At 34.5% G+C, this 24103-nt stretch overlaps 1 protein-coding gene across 2 annotated transcripts in view; it reads left to right on the top strand.

Annotated features, from left to right (window-relative positions):
• Window positions 1-24103, top strand: part of DYNC2I1 (dynein 2 intermediate chain 1) — a 35260-nt gene that overhangs the window by 3672 nt on the left and 7485 nt on the right. For both annotated transcript variants that reach the window (XM_072854693.1, XM_072854692.1), the window contains exons 2-17: window positions 908-961; window positions 2552-2978; window positions 3552-3604; window positions 4226-4552; window positions 6267-6325; window positions 8184-8241; window positions 11422-11499; window positions 12695-12890; window positions 14550-14652; window positions 17484-17613; window positions 18151-18262; window positions 18636-18730; window positions 19055-19184; window positions 20056-20228; window positions 20761-20923; window positions 23698-23811. In XM_072854693.1, the coding sequence (XP_072710794.1) occupies window positions 908-961; window positions 2552-2978; window positions 3552-3604; window positions 4226-4552; window positions 6267-6325; window positions 8184-8241; window positions 11422-11499; window positions 12695-12890; window positions 14550-14652; window positions 17484-17613; window positions 18151-18262; window positions 18636-18730; window positions 19055-19184; window positions 20056-20228; window positions 20761-20923; window positions 23698-23811 (2272 nt within the window). The remainder of the gene's footprint in view (window positions 1-907; window positions 962-2551; window positions 2979-3551; window positions 3605-4225; window positions 4553-6266; window positions 6326-8183; window positions 8242-11421; window positions 11500-12694; window positions 12891-14549; window positions 14653-17483; window positions 17614-18150; window positions 18263-18635; window positions 18731-19054; window positions 19185-20055; window positions 20229-20760; window positions 20924-23697; window positions 23812-24103) is intronic.

The following is a 24103-nucleotide window of genomic DNA, read 5'->3' as shown; positions in this document are numbered from 1 at the left end:
CATGAAGACCATAGCTAGCAGGTGTAGGGAAGACTATTCTCCTCTGCTCAGCACTTGTGAGGCCCTGTCTGCAGTACTATGTCTGGTTTGAAGGCCCCCAGTACTAAAGAGATTCTAGACTGAGGCATTGAGATGGCTATGGGGCTGGAGCCCTGATGTATGTGGGAATGAAGCTAAGGAACTATGCAGGCTAGAGAAAAGAAAACTAAGAGGGCATCTAACTGCTGTCTTGAAGTATCTAAAGAGGATCTGTGGAAAAGGTGGAGACAAATTATGCTCTGAGATGTACCAGTGAGAGGACAGAAGGTAGTGGCCCTAACTATCAGCAAGGGAAATTATGACCCTGTATAAGGAAAATATTTTTAATTGAGAGTGCTCAAAACCAAGAAGCAGGTTTCCCAGAAAAACTCCAACCTCAGACATATTAAAACTTCACCTGAATAAGACCTGACCAGGACTTTGAAGTTCAATCTAAGAGCAGAGAAGTTACATCTAAGATCTAGAGCAGGAGGTTGAACCTAATGACATTGATACATTGATTACTTTCCAAAAGAGCCTGACTGTGTGTACCCATTTGGTCTATCATTGGAAGACCAATTTTAAGTCTTCCTTAAAGGGCCGCACTGTTATCCACCATAGGCACTGACCTCTAAATTGGTTACCGTGTGTATGGAGCTGGATAACCTAGTAGAAGTCTGAGCTTCAGGCCTCTTCCAGCTCCAGTCAGATCAGGTACGCTGTAAGTATACACGTTAAGGCTAAATCAAATTAATGTTTACATTACAAAATTCAGTGGTACTTGCTATGTATACCTTGATCCTTTCCTTTTAAAAACTATTAATTGTTAAATTATTTACTTCTCTCTGCAAATTGATTACTCAGTCTTTTGCTGTCTTTTCTATTCTAGAGAAGAACCAAAGAAGATACTTGGAAATCAGAAGAACTTAGGAAACATCTTAGGGTGATTTGATTTTATTTTATTTCTGCTAGTTTTGTTGTTAAGTTACCTTACAGCAGTGGAATTTATTGACAGGCTAAACATAAAGCGTTCGCTGCTTTTTCTACTAGCCACTTTGCCTTGTGGGATCTATAATATAAGGCTTTTTGGTACACCAGACACTTTAAATCTACATAATTGAATACAAGCAGTCCAGATCTTTAATGTGTAGCTGCTAACTTCCTTGCCGCAGCTGACTGTTCTGGAATCTGTCTAGTCCAAGGGTGCCCCGAGGCTGGCCCACTCAACTGTTTCTAGCTACACAAGTCATATAAGATTACTCTACAGATTTCTTAATTAGGTAAATGGAAAAAATACCATTGTTGTGGTAATCACAGCACACAATGGGGTCTGATTTGCTGGCCACCCAAATCCAAGTTACAGCTCTGCTTTATATATACTTATTCACTTTCCTACATGTATATTAGGTATTGTATTTGTTATCATCATCTATCATGTTTGTCATATGCTTTTAAAGTGGTTAATTACTTTACCCACTGGTCAAATAGGCATTCAGCCTCCAGTCAGTTACACCATTGATATTCATATTAGTTTTGTGCTATATTTTTTAAAAGCTGTTTTCCAATATATATCTTCTTTTCTATGTCTTGTGCAGATCTTCATTATTCCTTTGATAAACTAAAGCATCCTCCTTGTTAATCTATTACCTAGCTTTCTATCAATTACATTGCAAAGCTCCCCATTATTTCAGTGCCAGTGCTACAGTATGAGTACTTTGTATTTTTTAGACATTCAGTAACATTTCCACTACTTCCATATGGGCTAAAGCAAACAAATTTGAGTTGAAATGCTTTAGTTCCAACAGAAGTGGTGTGGTTGGACTTTCATTTCTGTGAAACAGATGGATAAAGTTTAATTCACTTTACTCATTGACTATAGTCAAAGCAGGTTCTGTTTGTTCTGAACTGAGTTAAATAGCTGAAATCGTGGATTTAGTGAAATCAGTGGGAGTTGTGCTACTTGCTTCAGGAATATATAATCTCTTAGGACTTTAGAAAAATATAAGAATAGTTGCATCCTCAAGGGATCTAGGCCACAGTTTTTATATGCTGCTTTCTTGTTCAAGTAAAAGCTAATCTTCTATTCTAAAGGCAGCTGCAGGATGTCCAGTTATCTATCATTTGGTTTTGGTATCATGTTTATTGTTTATATCTGTAACATATTTTACAAGATGGCACAGTTTCTGTCTACATAAGCTAACAGCTTTAAGATGCTTAGTCAGTTTTTCAACCTAGCTCTAAACAGAATGCACAGTTCCACAGTAAATTATTTTTTTTACCAAATTATTTTCAAATACATTGAAAATGCAGCTTAGTATTTATTTAATTTATTAGTTCTTTTTACAATAAGTACAGACATAATGTTAGTAATTTTATGAAGTAAGCTTACAAATAGATCAGCATTTTAATACAGTTTGGTAAATTAAATTCATACTTAGCAATCCACTAATTTTTTTTTCATATGAATATACTATATCAAAACAGATTGCTGAATTATAATACTAGATTTTTAATTTATTTTTTTTTATTTCAGGCATCACAACCAGATAGTCAAAATGAAGACCAAAAACACAGAGAAAAGAAACAGCAGAAAGAGAAGTCTGTTCATGACCCAGACACTCATAAACATGAACGCAAAGACAGAGGGAAGAGCAAGGAAAGAACGAGAGAGAGATTCAAATCTAGTGAAAGAGACAGGGACAAAATGAGAGAGAGAGAAAGGGGGAAAGAGCATCAGAGAGAAGGAGACAGAGAGAGATACAAAGATAAGCTTCAAGAGTCAAGTCTGGAGAAGGAAAGATACAGTGTACTAAAAGATAAAGACAGGGAGAGCGATAGAGAACGAGACAAAAAGCATAAAAGACATGAGATAAAGCAAATAGATAGACAAAATAATCTGAAATCATTTGAAGGAAGAGATAAAGACCATCACAGAAGAAGAGAAAGCAGGCATCATTTGGGTAAGTTGCTTTGGGTTGCTGTTGTACTTTGATATTTAGATAGAAATACTCTGAAACCATACCCCATCTGTACAGAGAGGATAAAGACAGGCAGGCAGGTATGAGTACCTACTGAAATGTATATCTTTACGGAGTCTTATGGTAACCTAGTTTTATTTTGGTGCTTTTAAAAATTTTGATGCTCGTTTCCCTTCCTCTGAAGAGAGGGTGAATGTCACTGGTTTTGTTGGTCAGTTGACTTGAAGAGAATAAGTACCTTCCTGCCTAGACATTCTCTACTGAGTGATCCATTTGAATCCCCAAGTTGCAGGGTGATTGCTGAAGTTAGTAGCATGTGTCATTACTCTTACCATTACACAAGACAATTGAGATCAGAGGGATTCATTAGGAAAGAAAAAGGAGTAACCAGCTTTGAAGAGAGAATTTCAACAGAATATTGTTATTTTTAGAAAGCTCTTATGTTGTAGAAAACCTATGTCACTGAAATACTATTTTTCTACATGCTAGAGTTAATTATGTATAGAGTTTGAGTATAATAAAGTTTGTGCATTAATTTATATGTATATTTTCTAGTGGAGGAGAAGACAAGAAGTGAAGAGCGAGAAAGAAGACATACAGAAAAGAAGGTAAAGGAAAGGAATGAAGTGTTTCATAATGGAATAAGATAAAATTGTAGAATAATGAATAAACTGGATCAGACTCCAGATCCCAAGAAATCCAAGAGATACATAGATAGTAAGGTCCTCACAAGTGTACAAAACACACAACAACAAAATATATCTGAGCCATTCTATTTTAAGAACATCCTTCATTCTTTTTTTAAAGTAAAAGTAAAATAAAATTTGCATCGGAAACAGTGCTTTATTTTTGTATAGCTACATCAAAATTTTCCATCTGCTATTTATGCCTTTATTACAAGGATATTGGTAAGTATACATCCTATTTTATGTTAGACCACCTAGTAAACAAAGAATTAAATTTTTGTATGATGAATACATAATCCAAAGAATTTTCTGTAGCAAAGTACGCGATGTCCCAGAAGAAATATCAGAATCTGAAGTGATATGATAATTTGGAACTTGCTATCATAGGAGATTAAAAAAACCCAATGGCTGGAAGATCTATGTGGCAGAAGAGATTAGGTACTTAAAAATCCATCATTCTAATGGTCAAAATTGGATAGATTTGTGAAGGTAAAACAGTCTTGGAGAACTTTCTAACTCTTTAATTTATTTTTCTCTTTCCAGGATAATGATACCAAAAAGAGCATTGACAAATTTTTAGCCTACAAGGTTGAAGAAGGTGAACGTGTACACAAGTTACAGAAAGACCAAGAGTTGGATAAAGAGGGAGAAAGAAGACACAGAGAAAAAAAAGAATATTCTGTTAGGCCAGGAAAAGAGAGGCTTTCGAAAGAGAGAACTCATAAACGTTATGAAAAGGAAGAGGAAGAAAAACATAAATCAAAGAAATCTAAAGAGGGATCTTCCTGTGGAGACAGAGAAGGGCAACCACCAGAAACTAATGAGAGAGTAAAAAGTAGAGAAAATGAAAGAAAGAAGCATGATCTAAGGGTTAGTTTTGTTAAGACTTTAAAACATTACCTTGTGACTTACTTTAATTATTGATATATCATCATTGATAAGGTGAATAATAAAAATACTAGGATTGTAAGTCAACATTTTCTGAAATTTGAGGCTAAAGTGGTAGATTAAAATACTACATCTGCATTTAAGTATCCTAACCGAGAGCCGATTCCTTCCATGAAACTTAAACTAGAAAGTTGTTTATATCTTAGAAACATATTTTATTCATAAAATTCTTTATTGCTATGATTTTTGAAATTTTTACTAACACTTTGAAGTGGAGATGAGATTAGGCTAGAAGTCCATTAAAATGTATTGGCTGCCTTTATAGAAAAAAAATATGATATTAATAGAAGCTATTTTCAATGTTGCCTATAAAGGGAGCATGGATATCTAACTCACAAGTAGGCACGTGAGTATAGATTACTTATATTTATGTTTTTTACCTCTACTTCTGAAGCCACAGAATATCTTTTATGTTTCTAATACAGAGCATGATGTTATATCCTAGAGACTTAATCAAAACTTTGACATTTTTACTGGTTTTTATAATACAAGTACTCATTCTACAAGAATGAGAGACAAAATATATAGTAATTTGTAACTCTTAAGATCAGGTAAGTGTTATGGAACATAGAACCATTCAGATGGCCTATGGTAGTTTCTTCTGCTGCCTAAAGAGTGAAGATGTACAAGCTTCTCAAAGAAAAGTTCAGAAATATCTTTTCTAGTGAAAATACTAGGCATCTTCAGTGTAGGGGCCCACCACAAGTGATTCCTGTAACTGACTTTTTGCAGCAGAATTCAAAAGTCTATCAGGAGCTTGCTCAAGGTTTGACTTCCTTAGAAATTTACTCAAGTAGCTGTTACAGAATACAAGCACTGATGCTGATGCTTCTCTCTCAGAGTTGTTTCTTCTTCTGATGTTCATGGATAGAGAAAAGCACCTTTGTCTTAAACAACCTACTGAATACATTTCCAAACTTAGGCAAACCTTCATAATACAGAATTTAAGAGTCAAGTCCCTATAGTGGGGATTAAAAGTGCCTGAGACTGTTCTCTGTCCCTCGGTCCAACTGGTGTGAATTGTTGCAGTCCATAGAGTTAAAATCTCATTCTTTGAAACAGGCTGGCCACAGCCTCCTGAGGTCAGCCCTTAGTCCCTATCAGTTTTTCAGCCACACCTGAGAGTTACTTAGGAAAGTGCTCTGGGCTCACAATTTAAGCAGTATGCACTGGGCCCAGAGCATTTTTTAACTATTGTTACTAATGTAGTAATGTGAAGTTAGCCTATTAAAAAAGCTGGAATTTACTCTGGTAAAGCATTATAAGGTTTTGTTAAGCAAAGGAGAAGACTCAGGATCCCTTCTTGTTTCCTTTCTGAAATGCATTGGAGAAGGGGATGTAGCCAAACTTCACTCTCAAGTGTTTAATATTTTCAGGAGAAGCTCATATTATCTGTATACCATATCTTTTATGGGTGCTTATTTTCTTTGCTTACCATATGTTTAAGGAGGAGATTATTCTGACATTACTTCATACACAGAACTTACAAGCAATGACTGATAAAAAAATAGTATGTCATTGAAATAATTCATTAGAAACCTTTCTTACTGTTTAATATCACTACTGCTAATACAGGTTCATATATATATTTCCTCCCAGCATTTCTGACACATGAATATTGTGACTTCTTTTACAGTACAGTGAATACAGAAATGAGGAGAGGATTCAAGAAGAAATGAGCCATCAGCGTGTGAGGTAAATTCAGAGATTTAAAATAAGTATATACTGTATGGTATCTACTAAGATTCAGTCACCACCAAAACAATAAGCATGAATTCTTGATCTCAGATATCTAGGGTGAATATAATTTTTTTCATAGGCCCTTTGTACAATACTATAGTAATTAAAAAAAAAAATCTGTGTTTTTCCTCTAAGAGGATTAATATAAAAATGTATGTATTTCTATTCCATTTATTTTTTTTTCTACCCCAGGATAGCAAGAGATATTTTGCAGTCCTTGCAAACTACATATATATTAATCTGGGCACTTAGTTTGGGAGACAGAAATGCTGTATTGTACCACCTGGAAATTCACTATGCAGTCACGTGGACATATGTAAGGTTCATGATGAACTACATAGGACTCTCTTATATTGTTTATTTTAAATTGAATAGCTCTACTTAGTTCCTACTCTGGATGGTATCTAAAACATTAGATATATATAGCAAGTTTACTGTTGTATGTGAAAGGGAAAGGTCAAGGTCATCCTCAGTAGGATCAATACAATTTCAGGATGATATTTCCAAGTTTTATTACTAGCAAATATAAAATCTTACAGAAGTTCTCTATATAGTCTAGTTTTCTTTGCATTCTTTAATGCTTCTGCCACGTGAAATTCCTATAAACTTTCTGAAGTGTAACTCTCCGGCTATGTTGTCAGTCGCAATTCTCGTTCTTAAACCCTAGTTTAGCTTCCTAGCTAAATAGAAGACTGGCATGCTGGCTTCTGGGGACACTGACAGAGATAGTGAAGTTACTACCACTATTGGCTAAGTATTACTACTGTTTGTTAAGTATGGGACAGATCACTTTAGTCTGTAGTGAATTTGTCATTGTGGAAGTGTATTCCTGTACAAAAGAAAAAAATGAAATATTTCAGAATACATATGTTGGGATGCTTCCTAGCAGCAGCACTCAACTGTGTCAAGCAGTGCCAAATATACAGGATCCCTGTATATCCCATATATACACAAATATATATTTTGAAGCTATTGCTGATGGGGTGTTGTGGGGGGGAGTCATTGCTTGTGCATAGCTGAGAAAAAGGAGTTAGCCATTTCTGAATGGCAAGGAAGGCAATATGGTTTATTGGGATGTCCCAAAACCCTGGTTCAGCCTCAAGCACTGCCAATGTTGAATCATTCTGATTTGTTATGAGAGGATCCAGCCAAATTTTTATTTTTATTGTTGCCTTTTCTTATGTTCATCAGTCCCAACAGCAGTATATATGAACACCTTCTTACTTAAGAAATCAGAACATTCTCTTCTTGAAGTCCGATAGTCTACTTATAAAATAATCAAATAGATTGTTAAGGAGCAGAGCTGGTTGTTGATTTTCTCCTGCTCTCTGACCCTGATTGTATTGTCCTCATAAATAAAACCCTTGAATGAAAGACCAGCTTTGAATGTCAGTCTATGATTTATAGCTTTAGAGCACATTACACCAACCTAATCTTGATCTCCAGTTTGCTGCAGATATTAATACAACTAATAGATATGTGGGTTCAATAGGTTTTTTCCTCCTTACTTTTTCTTCCGTTTTGATGCAATTATAGGCATTAAATTTGGACAAGGTTTTTGCAGTTCTTAGCTGATTAATCACTTGGCTGTTTCATTATCATTTTGTATCATAAATAGAGATCTATAAAAGTATTTGTACAAATATTTCAGTTTATTGGAAATTTTCAACTTTTTTTTCCTTTTCAGGAAAAAAGACCTATTTTTTCTAAAACAAACAGCCCCCCCCAAAAAAAAACAAAAACAAAAACACAAAACAAAACTAGTGCTTTCTTATGAGTTAACCAATACAATTGATGTTCTCTCTGTCAATAGGACTGTAAAAGATAAAGGAAAACTCATTGAAAAAGAGGAAAGGGACACAAGACAAGAGGTAAAAATATTTGGCTTTGGAACTTAGAATGTTGCATTTTTCTTAGAACTAATAACAATTACAATATGTATTTCAATATAATGCCATTCTAAGATAAGGTAAGATTTATGTATATTGGTCTTCAGGTATCTCCTAACCTCTCTTTCTGGATACAACATTAGAAAATTAATTTATTCTGTATACATTTGCTAAGCATTGAAGGTAGCCATCTATTCAACTGTATTTCAATGTCTTCTATGCCTGAAAAAATAATTCTCAGTAAGTGGGAAGAGTTTAGATGTGTAATACAAATCATCTACACATACCTAAAATATGTTATTTCTTTCTATAAATAGCTGACCTAGACAAATAATATGTAGTGTAAGCCAAGTAAAATACAGCTAGCAATGTAATTCATATATGTCTCTTAAAACAGTTGCCATAACAAAGAGGAAAGTATTTTTATATGTTTAAATGGACAGGTGCAGACAGAACCAAGTTTTCAGCAAGTCTGAAGTGCAAGCTGTATAGACTTGGGTTTATTTGGACCAATCTGTGCAGATACAGCCGAACTCTACCATAAAAAGTTTTAAAATATTTTGTCATATTTTCAGCTGTTCTTAACCATCCCCCAAAATCCAAATTCTCTTTTGGAATGTTGTAGGATTATGGTCCTGATCTAGGAAAAAGTAGTAGTAACTAATGAAGACATCCTTTTCCATATTCTCATATTATGGGCAGCCATATATCTTTCAGATATCTTTCAGCCATGTATCTTTCAAAACCGTACTGACTTCTGTTAAAACCTGGCTGTTCTCATGCCAGAAATACTTCTCTTTCAAGGATGTTCTAAGACCTCTGTTATTCTTTTCTTCTAATTTCCAACATGTTTCCATTATTCTTGCTTTAGTGCTAGCATTTAGCTCAAATACTTTTTTAGGGTGGTCTTCCCCTAATGAGCTTATAGAAAGCATGTTTGTATCTTCTCTGAGTTAATTTTGCTGACCTATACAAGCCAAATTCTTCATTCCTCTCATCATTCTAGCAGCTGCTGTCTGTTTCAATTTGCAGTAATTTTTCTTGAATATGGGTGACCAGAGTTGAACACAGTACTGAATGTGAATTCTCATCACTGCCTTCTGTAACACTATACATGACACAAATACTTATCTCTTCCTGAAAGAAGTAGCTTTCTGACATATTCTTAGATTTAGTCTGCACAGCTCTTACCACTGTGGCCAACAGTCATCCTGGATCAACTAGTATGTTCAGACTGTTCTCTTCCTCAATTGTTTCCAACAGCTGAGGTTCCAGGTAGCAGCTGGCATTGATGCTAATCTTTAAGGCCCAGATTCAGTTCACTTTTAGGTGTGAATTGTCTGTGGTGAGGACCTAAATTTCCCTAAATTTCCTTTGTAGTTTGTGGAGAGAAATAGGCAGTTCAGCCCTTTTATATTTGGTCTCCTTTTCCATTATCTTCTCTGTCTTCATTGGCAATAGGAGGCAACCCAGGAGGGTGAGATCCCTACTTAAGACCTGACTCAGCAGGGGTAATTAAATAAAATTCCATGGGTTTGCACTTTGTGCTGTTGAATGTCTTCATATATTTGTTACTCCAAATGCCACAGTCATCCAGGTATTCCAGCATGACTTCCTAATCCTGCTTTGTATTGACAATATATTCTCCATATATTCTTTAAAGTAGGAACCTAGCTGTGACAGCATGATTCTGATTTCCTATGAGAATGTAGGAGGTTCTTATGAGGATGGTAAGATTTTGACAACTACTGACAGGTGGAGGTTTTCAGTGTGTAAAAACTACGTGTGTAACAGATGCAATGTTATAAACATCTATGTGTTATTAATAAAAATTACAGCTCTATAGGCATATTCAGAGATGATTATAGTAAGGTAATAACGACTATAACCATCTTTGGCTGTATTATTAGGTGTGTCTTTGACTAAATGGAATAAGGATTTTTAAAAAATTCTATGTGAATTAGTTACTGCTAGGTACCTGCAACCTTGCAGGCAGAACAAATTGGGGAAATTTTGCCCAGGTTTGGCAGTTTTGCCAGGATGGGCAACCTGACTAATATAATTTATTCTTGATCCAAAGATTGATTTGAGAAATGACAAAAAGCAGCAACCAGAAAGAGTGAAGTACTAGTCCTAGTTCTAGGAGTCTGATGACTCTGAAAAATAAGGTATCCATAGAAGCTGTTTACTGCTATATAATGTCCTTAATACTTTTGAAAGTACTACATTCTGTGAAAACTGGGTGGTTCTAGCTCTTGAAGAGTCATGAAAGGATCAAAAGTGTGCCTAACTTGGCGTTTGACAGCCAGCTTCTATCCTTTGGTTGTAAATGTAGAAGCAGGTAATAGGTGTGCTGTTATGCTGGATAATTGTCATAAAACCTCACATCTATTTCCATTTTGAAATCTGTTGAAATCCCTTACACGTGGATAATGTCTATGAATCTATGAGTTTGAAGAGGCTATTGAAGGAAAAGGCTGACTAAAGATGGGATAGATCGCTGTGTGTCACTTTAAGTTTTATGTTTGTTTGGGGTACCTGTTGGGGTAATTAAATGGCATTATTTTAATCAAGTTCAATAAGCTAGAGAAAGGCAATTTCTTTGAAGTTATTTCAGGGATGCCATAAATCTTATTTCATGTAAATACAGTAGAGGATTCAATGTTAACAAAATTATTTATGTTTAAAAATATCTTATTTTCCTCTTGTATCCATGTCTCTTTTCCTGATTCCAGTATCTGCACTATTTTATTAGTCCCCCAGTATAACTTAGGTATAAGGATAATTTTGTCTAATCCTTGGAAAAGTAGAACAGTCTTATTTTGTTGCTATACCATCATAAGAGCTACTGTATACTGTTGAAATTATAGGTAACACAGCAATTTTATATCTTTCCCAGTAAAAATACTGGTGGGAAGACAGGTGGTCTTCCCAAGATAGGGTTGAGTTCTGTTTTCTCTTCTTGTGTTATTATTTTAAGTCAGTAATTATCACTGTTAATACACTTTTATTTATATTTCTAAACTGAATTTGTTGTTGGTTGCTTGAAAATGTAGAAATATCTGAGAAGAACAACTATTCATCTCTCTTTATGCTAAGATTTGGCAGATAAAGATTTAATTTTTTTGTAAGATTATTTAACAGTTTATTTTTCTCATTTAGGAAATGAAAGATACACGCATCTATAATTCAGACACAGGATTTGATAACTTTTCAGCAAATTATGAGGATGATTTTGAAGTAAGTAAAAGCATACAATTGTCCTTTGGAAGTAATTCTCAAGTATCAAAATAGTGATTAACTTTATTCACAGAAATAAAAATTACAGGATGTTACATGGTTTTTACTTATTCTTTTTTTGTGACAGTGACCTTAACTTGGCTAACAGTAGATAATAAGTAACTAAAATGTTATGTGGAAACACTCTGCTATATATTTACTTAGTTTTCATCAGGGGTTCGGAACCAACTTTTGCTTTTGAGTTGAAGTTTTCACAAAATGCTCTGTCTTCCAGGACTTAAATTATTTAAATTATTTTCTGTGAAAAATGCTATTTTTTAAAATAATGGGAGCAAATAATCAATTTCAGGAGGAAAAAAAAGCATCATTGTTTTTCATTACAAAAATATCGTAGAAAAAAGTATTGACAGCAGTCCCTTCACTAATTTGTTTAATGGAACTCTCTTACTTTTAGCTCTCTCATGTTTACTTTAAAGTTATTAAGATAGAATAGTGTGTTGAATGTGCTTTCATTGCTAGCTGAACCAGCTACATCTTCGTTCAGCGAAGCTAGAATTCATCTCCGCTTACGTTAGGAGTCATGTCCACTGTTGAGCTGTTCACTATAGTAGCCCTTTGCCATTCAGTGGAGAGAAATGAGCACATTTAAGACTTGTTCATATAATTTGTGTTAGGTGACTATTTTAGCATGAGATGAATTGTCTTAGTTAAGAGAATTATTGAAGTATGATCCTTATGCATGGACTTGCAAACAGATAGTGTGGTAGCTCAGTAAATTTGAGCCTGCCATTGAAGGGCAGCTTGAATGAAAACTATAAAATAAACAACTTTATACATCTATGAAGCACTTATAACACTGAACACTGTCTTTTTATTTCTTTAAAGCACACATAATTCACCTAAACATATAGTTCCTACTTTATTTAAAGAAAAAAAAAAAGGATTCTTCTGGGCACTGAAGAAAAACACTGTGAGATTGTCTTCTCTTGATTAAAATTATCACACAATCAAGACATGCCATTTTCTTTCTATCAAACAGTTATTTTAAAATGCCTTTCAGTAAGAGGATTTATAGGCATCTGTATGAGAATTTTATTTTTATTTAGACAGCCTTTTATAATTTCTTAAAAAGATCTTGAAAAATACATCTATAATCCATGTTTATTAGTTATTTAAAGTCCTGTTACTTTTAAAGGATTATGAAGATGATTTTGATGATTATGAAGACAAAAGTGCTGAAGAAAGAGATGCAGAAGAAAACCTAAGAGAGATTCCATTTTCCAGAACATCAGAAATTGAAGAAATTCAAAGAGCAATTAGTGCAGAAAACGATAGAATTTGTACTTCATTGCCAAAGAAGATTGAAAATGAAAAAAAGGAACCAATCATGGGTATGTGACTAGATAGCAGTCTTTTTTTTATAAAATGTATGAGTAACACATACAACTTAGAGTAAACAGGCCACTTTTTGTAGAAGTTTGCCTAAAGTCAGAAATCTGGTCCTCTGGATGAGTCACTTAGGTTTGTGGGCAAGTACTGTAACTTTCACATTGCTAAAGAATGATTCAGAGGCATTACTAATCATTTAAAATGTGAAGTATAAAAATTTACAGACTGACATTTAATGTGTCTTATTTTGGGTAAGAGGAGGATATGAGAGTCTGGATTTTAAAAACTGGAGGAGTGCCAGAACAGTTTGGGGCTTCCGGTGACATTAATTCGCCTTTTTCTTTTAAGCAAAGTTGAAGCCACTGCTCTGGGTAGGAAGGCAAGAGAAATAGACGTACTACTTAAATATATAGTTCTATATAATTTTTAAAATGCAGTTTTCTGAAATGTGACTATGGAATTGTCTTGTATTCAGTAGATCTGATACGTGTGAGTGCCAGATCTACTTATTTAACTAACTACAGCTGTGGTTCCCCTTTGCAGTCTCCCCTCATGTGAACAGCAGTATAGAATCATTGTGCAGAAGAATCTTAAACAGCTTTTTACTCTAGTTCATACAAAGTTAGTACAGTCATGGAAGAATAGCATGGAGTTTCTGTAAGTCTTTACAGTATCAGTAGATTTTTGGTTAAGTAGTCATTGCAAGTCAGAATCAGTATAATGTAATATGAATTTCTTCTTGCAGAAGATTTATGCAATTATTATTATTTTTCTAATAAACAATATGGAATCAATAAAAGAATTCCATTAATGCTATAGATCTAATGAACAAGATGGAATTCTAATATAGAGTCAGATTTTAAAATTCTGAATTGTAGCACTTAGTGCTTTATTGAAAATTACACAACACTCTTTTTTGATTAAGTTTTGATCTCATTTCATTAAAATGGTTGTTGAACATTCTGGTAATGATTTTAGAAGTTTAAAAGCATTTTACAAGTATTATGTCAAAAGGCAGCCTTCCTCTGAGGAAGTGAAACGCCATTGGTCCTGACTGGAAGTTGGATATTAAGGTCAATTAGCTACCACCTAGCCAGGACAGGGAGTAAAATCAACATGACATCAGATATTGTAGTTGTTCCATTAACTGTGGCTTTTAAAGCAACAGTTTTCAATGTTTTGCTTATTCGTCCAAGGGCATCAGTTAGGCTTGTGTTGATGAGGTTCTCCGCTAGCTATAGTGATGAATTCTTATTAGAGATGTAGCATGCACATGGTGTAGTCTGCGTGAATTTGATATGATTTTTAGAATTGGTCATAGAGCGTTTTACTGTACATAGGGGAACAAGGGACCTGCTAGTGGCAGGAGAAAGAAAGAGGCACTTTCTGCGTCATAGTCTTCTAAAATAAAAATTACGATGGTCAGTCATTTTGAATTGATGGTAAGGGACCATAACGAGGGAAAAATGCTGGCCCATTACTGAAGTTAAGCAGCTTATTGTACTGATAACTGTGCTAGAGCACGTTGTGTAATGTGCAAACTAAGTAACTTTTAGTAGCTGTGTTGTAATAAATCTGTTGCTTTTTAGATTTACTGCTTTACATTTTAATGCACTGTAAAGTGTGAATTATAACACTAATAATGTTTTATAAAATCACAGAAAGGCAATACCCTTCTGTCAGAAACTCTTTTTGTGGAATATTCATGGATTTTCAAATGGCAAACCAACGACAAAGTAGCCGAAGTATGGCTAGTAAGCAGAAGTAAGTGTATTTTAAATAATGCACACAAAATGGCAACTCACTGTGTGAGATGTAATTTTTTTCATTATATTTGAAATAGGTGAAGTTTATAAACTTGAGGCTTTTAGAGTCAAATATTATTTTGTAAGCTAACAGTAATTAGTTCTTAAGTAAATATAATTTACAGGCTTTGCTACATGTCATTTTATAACAGAAATTTATCTATATATCAGTTTATGTGTATCATTTTATTACAGAATTAGTTGCCAGGATTGTCATTTCTTTGTATGATTCTTCAGTCACTTAATTAGATATTCACTTATAGTACTAAAGAGCAAGCCTTTTAGCTGCTGTCAGGGCTCTGCAGAAGTGTAATTTCTTGAAATAATCAAGACTCTATATGGTACATACGGTTGCCAAAATAGCATGTTCCCTTTCAGGGATAGCACCAGTTGGTGCAAAAACATGTTATTACCGATCTAAAATTGATCTAGATTTGAGACATCGAAGACATCTCTGTATTAAAGAAACAAATTGATGCCTATTTCTTGTGGAACTTGCCAGGAGCTCCAGATTTATCTGAAGCGCTATATATATCTCCGATTTTCTTTTGCATCAATTGGATGCATAAAGCAAGAATATTAAATTTTATTGGTAATACTAGATTCCACTGCTTCATGGCTACACATCAGTGGCTAATCTCCACATAAGGGAGATTTTATTCTCTAGGCTGTCTAATTCACCTTGCCTAAATTTATATGCCCAAATTTTACACGAGTCCATTGTCTAGCCTTCCTCTCTAGACCGTGGAGACAGATGAGGAAATTCAGGAAGACATCTCTCTGAAGACTTGCCTTCTGAAATGTTTGTCAGCCTCTATTGATTATATACTATGACTGATTATGACTATGTATATAACTTTGTGTACATGCTAACAACATATATAGCCTGTGAAGATAACTAGCATTCCCATGGAATGAGAGAGAGTTTGTGGAATTTAATGCTGTAATAATACGTTGCTACCAGTGAATATACTGAAAGCATCCCATAAATGAGCTGTGGCACTTTGGAGTTGTAAGTATTAATATGAGGCTTATTAGTTTATTTTAAGGATTTGTCTGCATGTATCACTAAGATTTGTAACTAGGAAGCAACTATAATGCATCTGAATTAGATCTCAGCAATCCGTGCCACAACGTTTGTGAAGAGGTGGTGTATTAGGAAGTAGAAGTAAAAATAAAAATGTGGATAAGAAAATGCAATAGATGTCATTAAGTAGCAAAAAGGAGATGTGAAAATTGTCCCTAAGCATAAAGAAAAATCCAGCCTCAAATATTTGAGGAGCAGTTCCAGCTCATGTTGCTCTAGTCTTTTCCCTTTTCAAAGACTATCTTACTGAGAAGAAATTGCAACTAGACTATGCATCTAGAAGACTGTTTAGATATGGAATTGCTACAGACCCATAATTGTATCTGGGTTGTATGTATATTAAGTATATTTAAAAAATCTGAAGGTGCAGGAGAGAGAAAGGGAAAAGATGACAAAAATTTTCTCATTGCCAAGAAATTTATATGATAGCAAGAGCATGGAATTAACTTGTAAACTGACATCTGTATGTAATTCAAGCAGTTAACTCTTAAAATGAAATAATATCTTAACAGTTTTATGACATTAAAGTAGATAGATAGTTGTGTAAATTGTGACAAAGATTAACTATGTTTTCATTATCCATACATCCATACAAGTGGAGCGGTAGGAATCTCTTTGTAGTTGATGATAACAAGTAACATCACATAAATGTTTTTAGCATCTTGTCGGAGTAAGATACAGTATATGAAGATAGACTTGTTTTCCAATTAAGAATAGAAATATAGTTTTATTTGTGAGCAAAGATGAAAAAAGTAAGAATTGAGGTAGGCAGAAAGTAAAAGGATGGAGGGAAGCTGGATAAGGCAGTTGAGTTATTTTTTTGGTCGTTCCAGAAAGGGAATTTAGGAAGATGTAAAGATTTGGCATTTCATAGGACAAAGAGATTCAGGTATCTCAAATACTGTACAATGTGCTAATCTTATTCTAAACAAAAAATACGAGTGGAAAGTCTACCTCAGTCCTGAGTACTCATTTTCATACAATTTAGATCAAGTGCAGTAGTCCAGTAACTGATGTTTTTTGGAGGCCTGCTTTTTGGGGAAGAGGTCAGTATTCATGTCCACAGGTTAGGAATCAGCAATAAATTAATTTCATGTATATATTTAAAATTATTTTAGGACTGCTGCTATTATTGTTTCCCTGGTCTTATAAAGAGGTACAAATTCATGCAGTCTGTTACCAATGGAGGTCATTCAAAATACATTTGAATAAGCCTAACAAAACCAAAACATCTATCTTATGGATGATCTTTATAAAGCATGTACACGTATAGGTGATATAAGTTAATAAAATGAGTTTAGAAGAATTATCCACTATCCTAACTATAGGAAGAAAGTGACATTCATCTGTTACCTCACAGAACAGCTTTTGAATACTTAGGCAAGGTGGTGGTGCTAGGCTTTGAAAGTTTGGGTTTGTTTTATAATAACCACATAAGTTTGCCACTTGCAACCAGTATTGCATTTTCAAATCTGATAATTATCTCAGTGTAACATTAAATGAGAATTCATAACAATATTATATGTACTTCTATTGATATATTTTTATCTATCAATTAATTTTGGTGCAGCTTCAGTTCACATAGATCAGTGGATTGTTAGATCTCTGATACTGTACAAAATCAGGTTGCTTTTCTTTTGGGATACCAAACACTTGGTCTTAACCATTTTTTTTTTGTTTTTCTCTTGTAATTCATTCTAAAGAAAACGGAGTTCAGAACTTCTGCCACTAATTGATCTGGACTTCTCAGTTAGTTTTTCTTTACTGGATTTGCCTCCTGTAAATGAGTACGACATGTATATCAGGAATTTTGGTAAAATGAACACTAAACAGGTAGGTAACAAATACGTAGTAATATTTAAATCCTGAAAGTGCTGATTCTTATTGTGGAGAATAATTTTCCTTATAAAAGAAAGTTACTAAAGCTAATAGGACAGTAAAGTAATAAATTAATATTTTTCGTCTCTAAGCCTTACTTACCGTAAAGCAATGATATTAAAACTTTTTGGCCAGACAGGCCATTTCCTTTCTGTGTTAGCAGAGGACTCTCTCATGTTCCTTCCCTGTGTTCTGAAGGACTTTCTTTATGTTTGTGGCTCACTGTCCCAGGTATGCTGGGTTTACTGTTTACGCATAGTGTAAGACATTCTGTATTTTTGCAGTAGGTCTAGCACTCCTGTGCGAAATGTGGCGAAATGTGCATGCACAAAATAGTGGCGCTGTCTGTGTCAGTATGCTTAGGTCTGAATTTACAAACAGAAGAGGTTGAGCACATCAGTTTTAAAATGACTGTTTAAGTTTTATTCAGTTATGTGCTGTCATTCCTAGCTGTGTCGCCCATATATTGATCACTTTATCTTTCTACATTAGGCATATGTTCAGTGTAATGAGGACAATCTTGAGAGAGACATTCAGACTGAGAAAGTTGAGACGTTGGAGAAATGGACACAGCATCCAGGAGAAAGTGCCCTTGTATCTGGAGGTGAATAACATTTTAATCTCATTCATTTATGGATGTATGCATGTAAACTTTCTCTTTAGAACCCATTAATTGTCAGAATTTGTGATGTGGCAGGCTGCATTGACAGCAAACTGCTACAGGCACTCTGAATCCCCTTGTGGAGGGGGTGGAGAATAAATGGCAGAAATAGTTTCTTCCTTCTGGGATTGCCGTTTCTGTTGGCAGCAGATATGATTCCCCAACAGTTCTTGTTCTTCAGTACTGTTATTTCTGCTGAAGAGAAGATGATTCCTGCCACTCTCCTTTTGCTTAAAAATTACGTTGTTCTTATGGTTCTCTTACTTGATTCCCTTTTGAAGCTTCAAGTTTAGTTTTGGGTTTTGTTTTTTCTTAGGTCCCATACACAGCCAGGATATGTCAGTGATTGGAACTCTAACACCTAAAATTGATTCACAAAGATTAGCAAATTTCCTCCGGTCTGCTTGCCAGGTACACTTATGTACTTAATATCCCTTATGAGTTGTGTGCATCAGTATACAGTGTGATAGATCACTTACAGTACTTGTTCTGACTAATTTAAATAAATTACTTAAATAATACTCATTATCAGTGAGATTCATCTCTCTGCAAAGGAATGGAACCAGAGCTGTGCAACTTTTACCTCTGTAAAGTCGTATTTGCAAAGATATAAAATTAACAAGAGAGTTGATAAAGGTTTATTAAATTAATCCACATACTTTAGAAAGCTACAAATAGCAAAGCTGAAAGATAAGACGACCTTTTTATTTCTATAAATGTAATTATGTTTGAAAGGTGATTGCTGTTTTGCTAGAGGAAGATCAAGTTGCAACACAACCCGGGTGGAAACTAAGATCTCGACAAACCAGTCTGTCTATTAGTGATAGCTGTTTCCAGTTAAATACTAACCAGCCATTCCTCCATGGTAAGGGAACTTTATTCTACACCTTTTAGTATACAGTGTGAACTCTTCTTCCTTATGCAAAATACCATGCTCTTTGTCATGACTGAAGTGCAAACAGCACATACCGGGATATATAGATGATGTAAATTGTGCTAATCTTGCTTTAACTCTGTGCAGATTGGTTTCACATAGGGAACGTCAGAGCATCCTAGCTGCTGTGAAACCAGAAATCTAGCCAGTGATTAGCATGATATAGGGGTGCCCCGGATGTAATTTCTTGTTGAAAGGCCATCCCAAGAGGTGTAATTTCATTTAGACTCTTTATGCTGACAGTAGAGCCAAAGTTGCAAATAAAGCAAGGTTACTGAACAGAGAGAATATAGCGTGATATATTTGAACTGCAGTTGTATCTTCCCCGTATAAACAGTAGATGTTCAGATGAAAAGAAAAATGAAAAATAAAACATCTGTAATTATGTTAGGAAGACCTATTATAACACAAACCATATGTATTCTAACATGAACACATGAAATGAAGCAGAAAAAGCCTGGCCTGTGCTGTTTCCTGTTTGAGACAGCGTAATTTTCAGTGTTTATACTGGCATCAAATCAGATTGGCTTGCTTATGCCCAGAATAATTATTCTATTAACTTCCTGGCTCTCTTCCTTTTTGCTTTCTACTTACTTCTAATTTTTTGCATTCCTTCTCTAGTCCCTCCTTTTTTCTTGTATAGCATCAAAGGCCACCCACCATTAATAGAAATATTCTTCGTAATTATGTCTTAGCTTCTTTGGTTGTTGCTATAGCAGCTAAATATGCTTTTTCATCTGCAGTGAGTTTACTTTTTTATTTATTTCTTTTCTTTCTTGATTTTTTTTTTTAAATGGTTTAGACCGAAAAACATCCTGCCTATATGTCTCTCAAGTTCAGAAGCAGTTGCTACTTTCTGTTCATGGATTACCTGAAAAGGCAGGTGGTGTTTTACTGAACAGAAAGAGCATCATATGTGTTTGGAACATCTGGCAGCCCTCCAGTCCTCAGAAAGTTTTAACATGTGACTCAGAGGTATGTTTTAATAACATTGTATGGTTGCACATTGAATAAATGGCTTTATTATGTGTATTTTTTCTTGTCTTGCTGCAAGATATGTTATCTTTTGAGGTACACATTTGAGCCTATTGAGCAAAACACTACTCTAATTCCATTTTGTGCTCCAGTACTAGAATGTCGTGATGGTCATAGTGGGTTGGTTGGTTGTTGTTTTTAAATTTTGACTCCATTTCGTGGCTGAAGAGTGAATGGAAGTAAAACAGCTGGTTCAGATGTCAGGACTTCTCTCTACCCATCACTATCATATAGTTGAATCACACCCTTCAGCTCTGTGGCAGTAGATGCAGATTACACAACAGTTGTCTTGAAAAGGGAAGGCTTACTGAAAGTCTTGTATCCTACTTCAATTTTAAATAAATTGTCCTTCTGCTGCAAACACCTGTCTTTTCTGGATTTGCATGCCTAGGAAGAACAAACATATTTCAGGCTTATCAAATCATTGGCCTTTATCATAATATCAACCATGCATATTTTTACTGCTTAACAGGTGGTATGTTGCTGCTTTAGTCCCAATAAAGCAACGTTAGTTTTTGCTGGAACAATAGATGGTTCATTGTTAGTGTGGGATCTTCAAGAAGACTCAAGAATGCACCCTCATATGATGATCTGTGAAACTGACTGGACGTTTAGAGTTCCAACATTTTCCACTGGTTAGTATCTATGCATTCTGATTAGTCATTTTGTGGGTGGTGAAACAATTCCACTACTAATTCTGCTAAGAACACTTTTTCTCAGTAGGCTAGTTTAGCCGGTTCAGGGATTATGTTTAGTCTAGTAAAAATTGCCAATCAGTAATAGCTGTAAAGAAATGTAAGCCAGCTTGATATGTATTGAGCAGTGATAATAGAGAGATGGACCAGATGTAGAACTTAAGGATCACTGTAATATTAAAATGGACTACTCTACTACTACCTCATCTGAAATCATTAGCTTAATCAATTTTCATCATCTTATCTCCCTTAATATAACCTCCTTTAAACACACATATTAAGTTGTAATTAAAAAAAATCGAAGTAATTTAAGACTGTAAAACAGAGTTTTTCAAACATAATTTAAAGGTCTCAATCAGTACAAATTGTCCCCTAAGTATTGATGTTTCTGTAAGGTTGCATGCAAGATACGTATCCAAGTGTATGCATGTGTAACCTCTGTTAGAATCAGTGCAGTGCTACTCTGTGGGATCTAGAGAGCTATTAATCTCATCCTAATGTAGATATCTGTATATGGTTAGCTAGATTGATTGTTTTGATTAGATTTAGTTTCACTTACAGATATTATACAGCTTTCTTATATGTAGATACCATTTTAAGCGTCTTAATCTTTGGTCTGAATCTCACCTTTATGCATTTTAAAATTCCACTTATGTAACTTTATCCCTTCTAGATTCTATCTAGATACACTAAAAGTTGAGTCAGGATTCTGGGTTTTTTATTGCCAATTTATCAATTGTTGTAGCAATGTATGATCTAGGAATTTCTCATTTTCATTACATATACAACTGTCTTTTTATGATGCTATTGGTTCAGCATATATGAGTAATTTTGGGGGTCACATCATTGGAAACAAGCAGTATATGAAGGCTAAATGTCAGAGGTGATCTATATAATGGAGTAAGTTGAATTCTAACTTCATAGTCAGCAGTCAGTTACTTTTAGTCTTTTGTTGAAGGGATTCTGAAGCTGTGACTAAACTTTGGGGCCCAAAAGCTCTCTGGTTCAGTATCTCTAGAAATGTATCACTTGTATGTTGGAGCAAAACCTGGACGTATATTTTTCTGTCATCCAGCTTGCCACATGAGCAAAATCTCTAGCACTGGGGCCAGTTGGGAGCTATAGGATGGTCTCTCCAGGTCCTTAATGGGAGAGAAGCACAGCTACAAAAAATAACATGGAATTAATTTGTTGCATTGTTTAGATATGGCCTAAATTAGTGTTGCATACGTATTGGGAAGCCAGAAGAAAGTTTACTTTTCAAAAGTGCTTGTGGGTGACTTCCTTTCATCCTTTGACATTTTCTTGTCGTTGCATTTCTCTTTTTTTCTACGCTTCTGATCCCTTAGTGTATGATCAAAATAACATAGGCTTTTGTAAATTTTCTTATAATCCGTGGATGACGAATTCAAAAGTTAGCGAAGTTTATTTAGGGCATATAACTGACATACTAGAAGACGCAATCCAAAGTACTTCACTCTGCATTTGAATTGGTGTATGAGATCCTTACAATTTTATGAATCTGATGGAAATGAACGGATCTTTATGCCTATTACCAATGTTTGTCATTGCAAATTTAAATAGAGGAGCAAGTCATTAATCTTACTGAAGTTTTCAATGTATGTAGTTGTATGTTGAGAGCTGGGAATAAGGTGTACATACCAGCATTTTGACCCTTGATTCATCTCAGTCTTAATTATAAATTGGTGCCATTTTTCTTGGCACTGTATTGTACCCTAGAGTGAAAAATAACGCAGAGGAATATGTTTTTAATAATTCTATTATTGCAAAATAAGTCCTTCTTTATGTATTTTTCCTTTTTTTGTGTGCGGGTGCTACCATTTAACTTACACTGAGGTATTATTATTTTTCTAAAAAAAACACCACACACATGCACAAAATCCTCTTTGTTCACAAGCGTATCTAATTGCAGCAGCCACGTTAAAGTAAACATTAGTTGGTTGTTGATAGACTTTTAATTTTTTTAGTAAAACAAAGATGCTTGGTCTTGTGTTGCACAATGGGCTAGTAGTGAAATGTGTGTATACAGTTTCACGTAGTTGCTTTTATAAGCAAGCATTTTTCAATGCTGTATACTTAGGAAGCTTTATGCCTTTAATCTTAAATGAGATTCAGTTCAGTGCACAGAGCAAGTCCAGAAATCAAGAGTATCTGACAAAGAAAGCATACTGAAATTGCTCTAAATAGACATTTATTTAAATATATTATTAAAGGATAAATGCATATTCTTGTGGTGAATTGTTTGTTTCAGCGTAGTTACTTTCTATTAAATAATACTCTGTAATAGTAATTTTTATTCAATTTTGTCTTTTCTATAGGAAGCAGTGATTTATTTCTACTTCTCTTGTTTATGGGGCTTGAAATTAATGTAATTCTTTTCATGGTAACCCTGAAATGGTGGATTTTCATGAAATGTCTCATACAGTGGCATAAATGGTGCAGCAGTCATTTGGAAAATAAGAAGTAAATATAAATGGTGAAACACTGATTTATCTAGTAGCATTTTGTTAATTTAGAAAACAGTTTGCAGTATTATACTTGAGACTTTTACAAAGTAATTCTTTATGAAGTTGTTATTTGCCATTCATTCTTTGTGATCATCATTCTCCTATAAGCTGAAAAGTGATTAGGGTTTTGCTGTTGTTTGTGTTGAAAATAATATAGTGTTTACCTTTCATAATCCTTAATTACAGATGGCATTCTAAAATCAGTAAACCACACCTCTCCTATACTAGCAGTGGAACCTGTCTCAACCTCTCTCTACACTGATCAGAAGTATGGGCTCTCAAGCCTCTCTTATCAGGAGGGTATGTAAGCTGCTCTTCAAAGCATCAATACATCTGAGGTTTTCTTTAGGTATCTAGTGAAACAAATATATCATCGCCAAAATCCAGTTTATAATTCTATTCTGCCTCTTGAGTTGTCTGTAGTAACAACTGCATACAACATCCATGGTTTTTTTCTGCTCTTATTTTTATGTAGTGTTCATTCAGTGCAGTTTCATATCAGATGTGGGTGCATGCTTATTATAATATCTGTTTTCAAGACAATATTTTGTTGTTCCATAATAAAACAAGTTATCACTCAAAAGCTGCCTTT

This window comes from Ciconia boyciana, chromosome 2 (assembly GCF_034638445.1).
Source record: "Ciconia boyciana chromosome 2, ASM3463844v1, whole genome shotgun sequence".
In the NCBI taxonomy this organism is placed as follows: domain Eukaryota; kingdom Metazoa; phylum Chordata; class Aves; order Ciconiiformes; family Ciconiidae; genus Ciconia; species Ciconia boyciana.
This window is presented reverse-complemented; position numbering and strand designations above follow the sequence as displayed.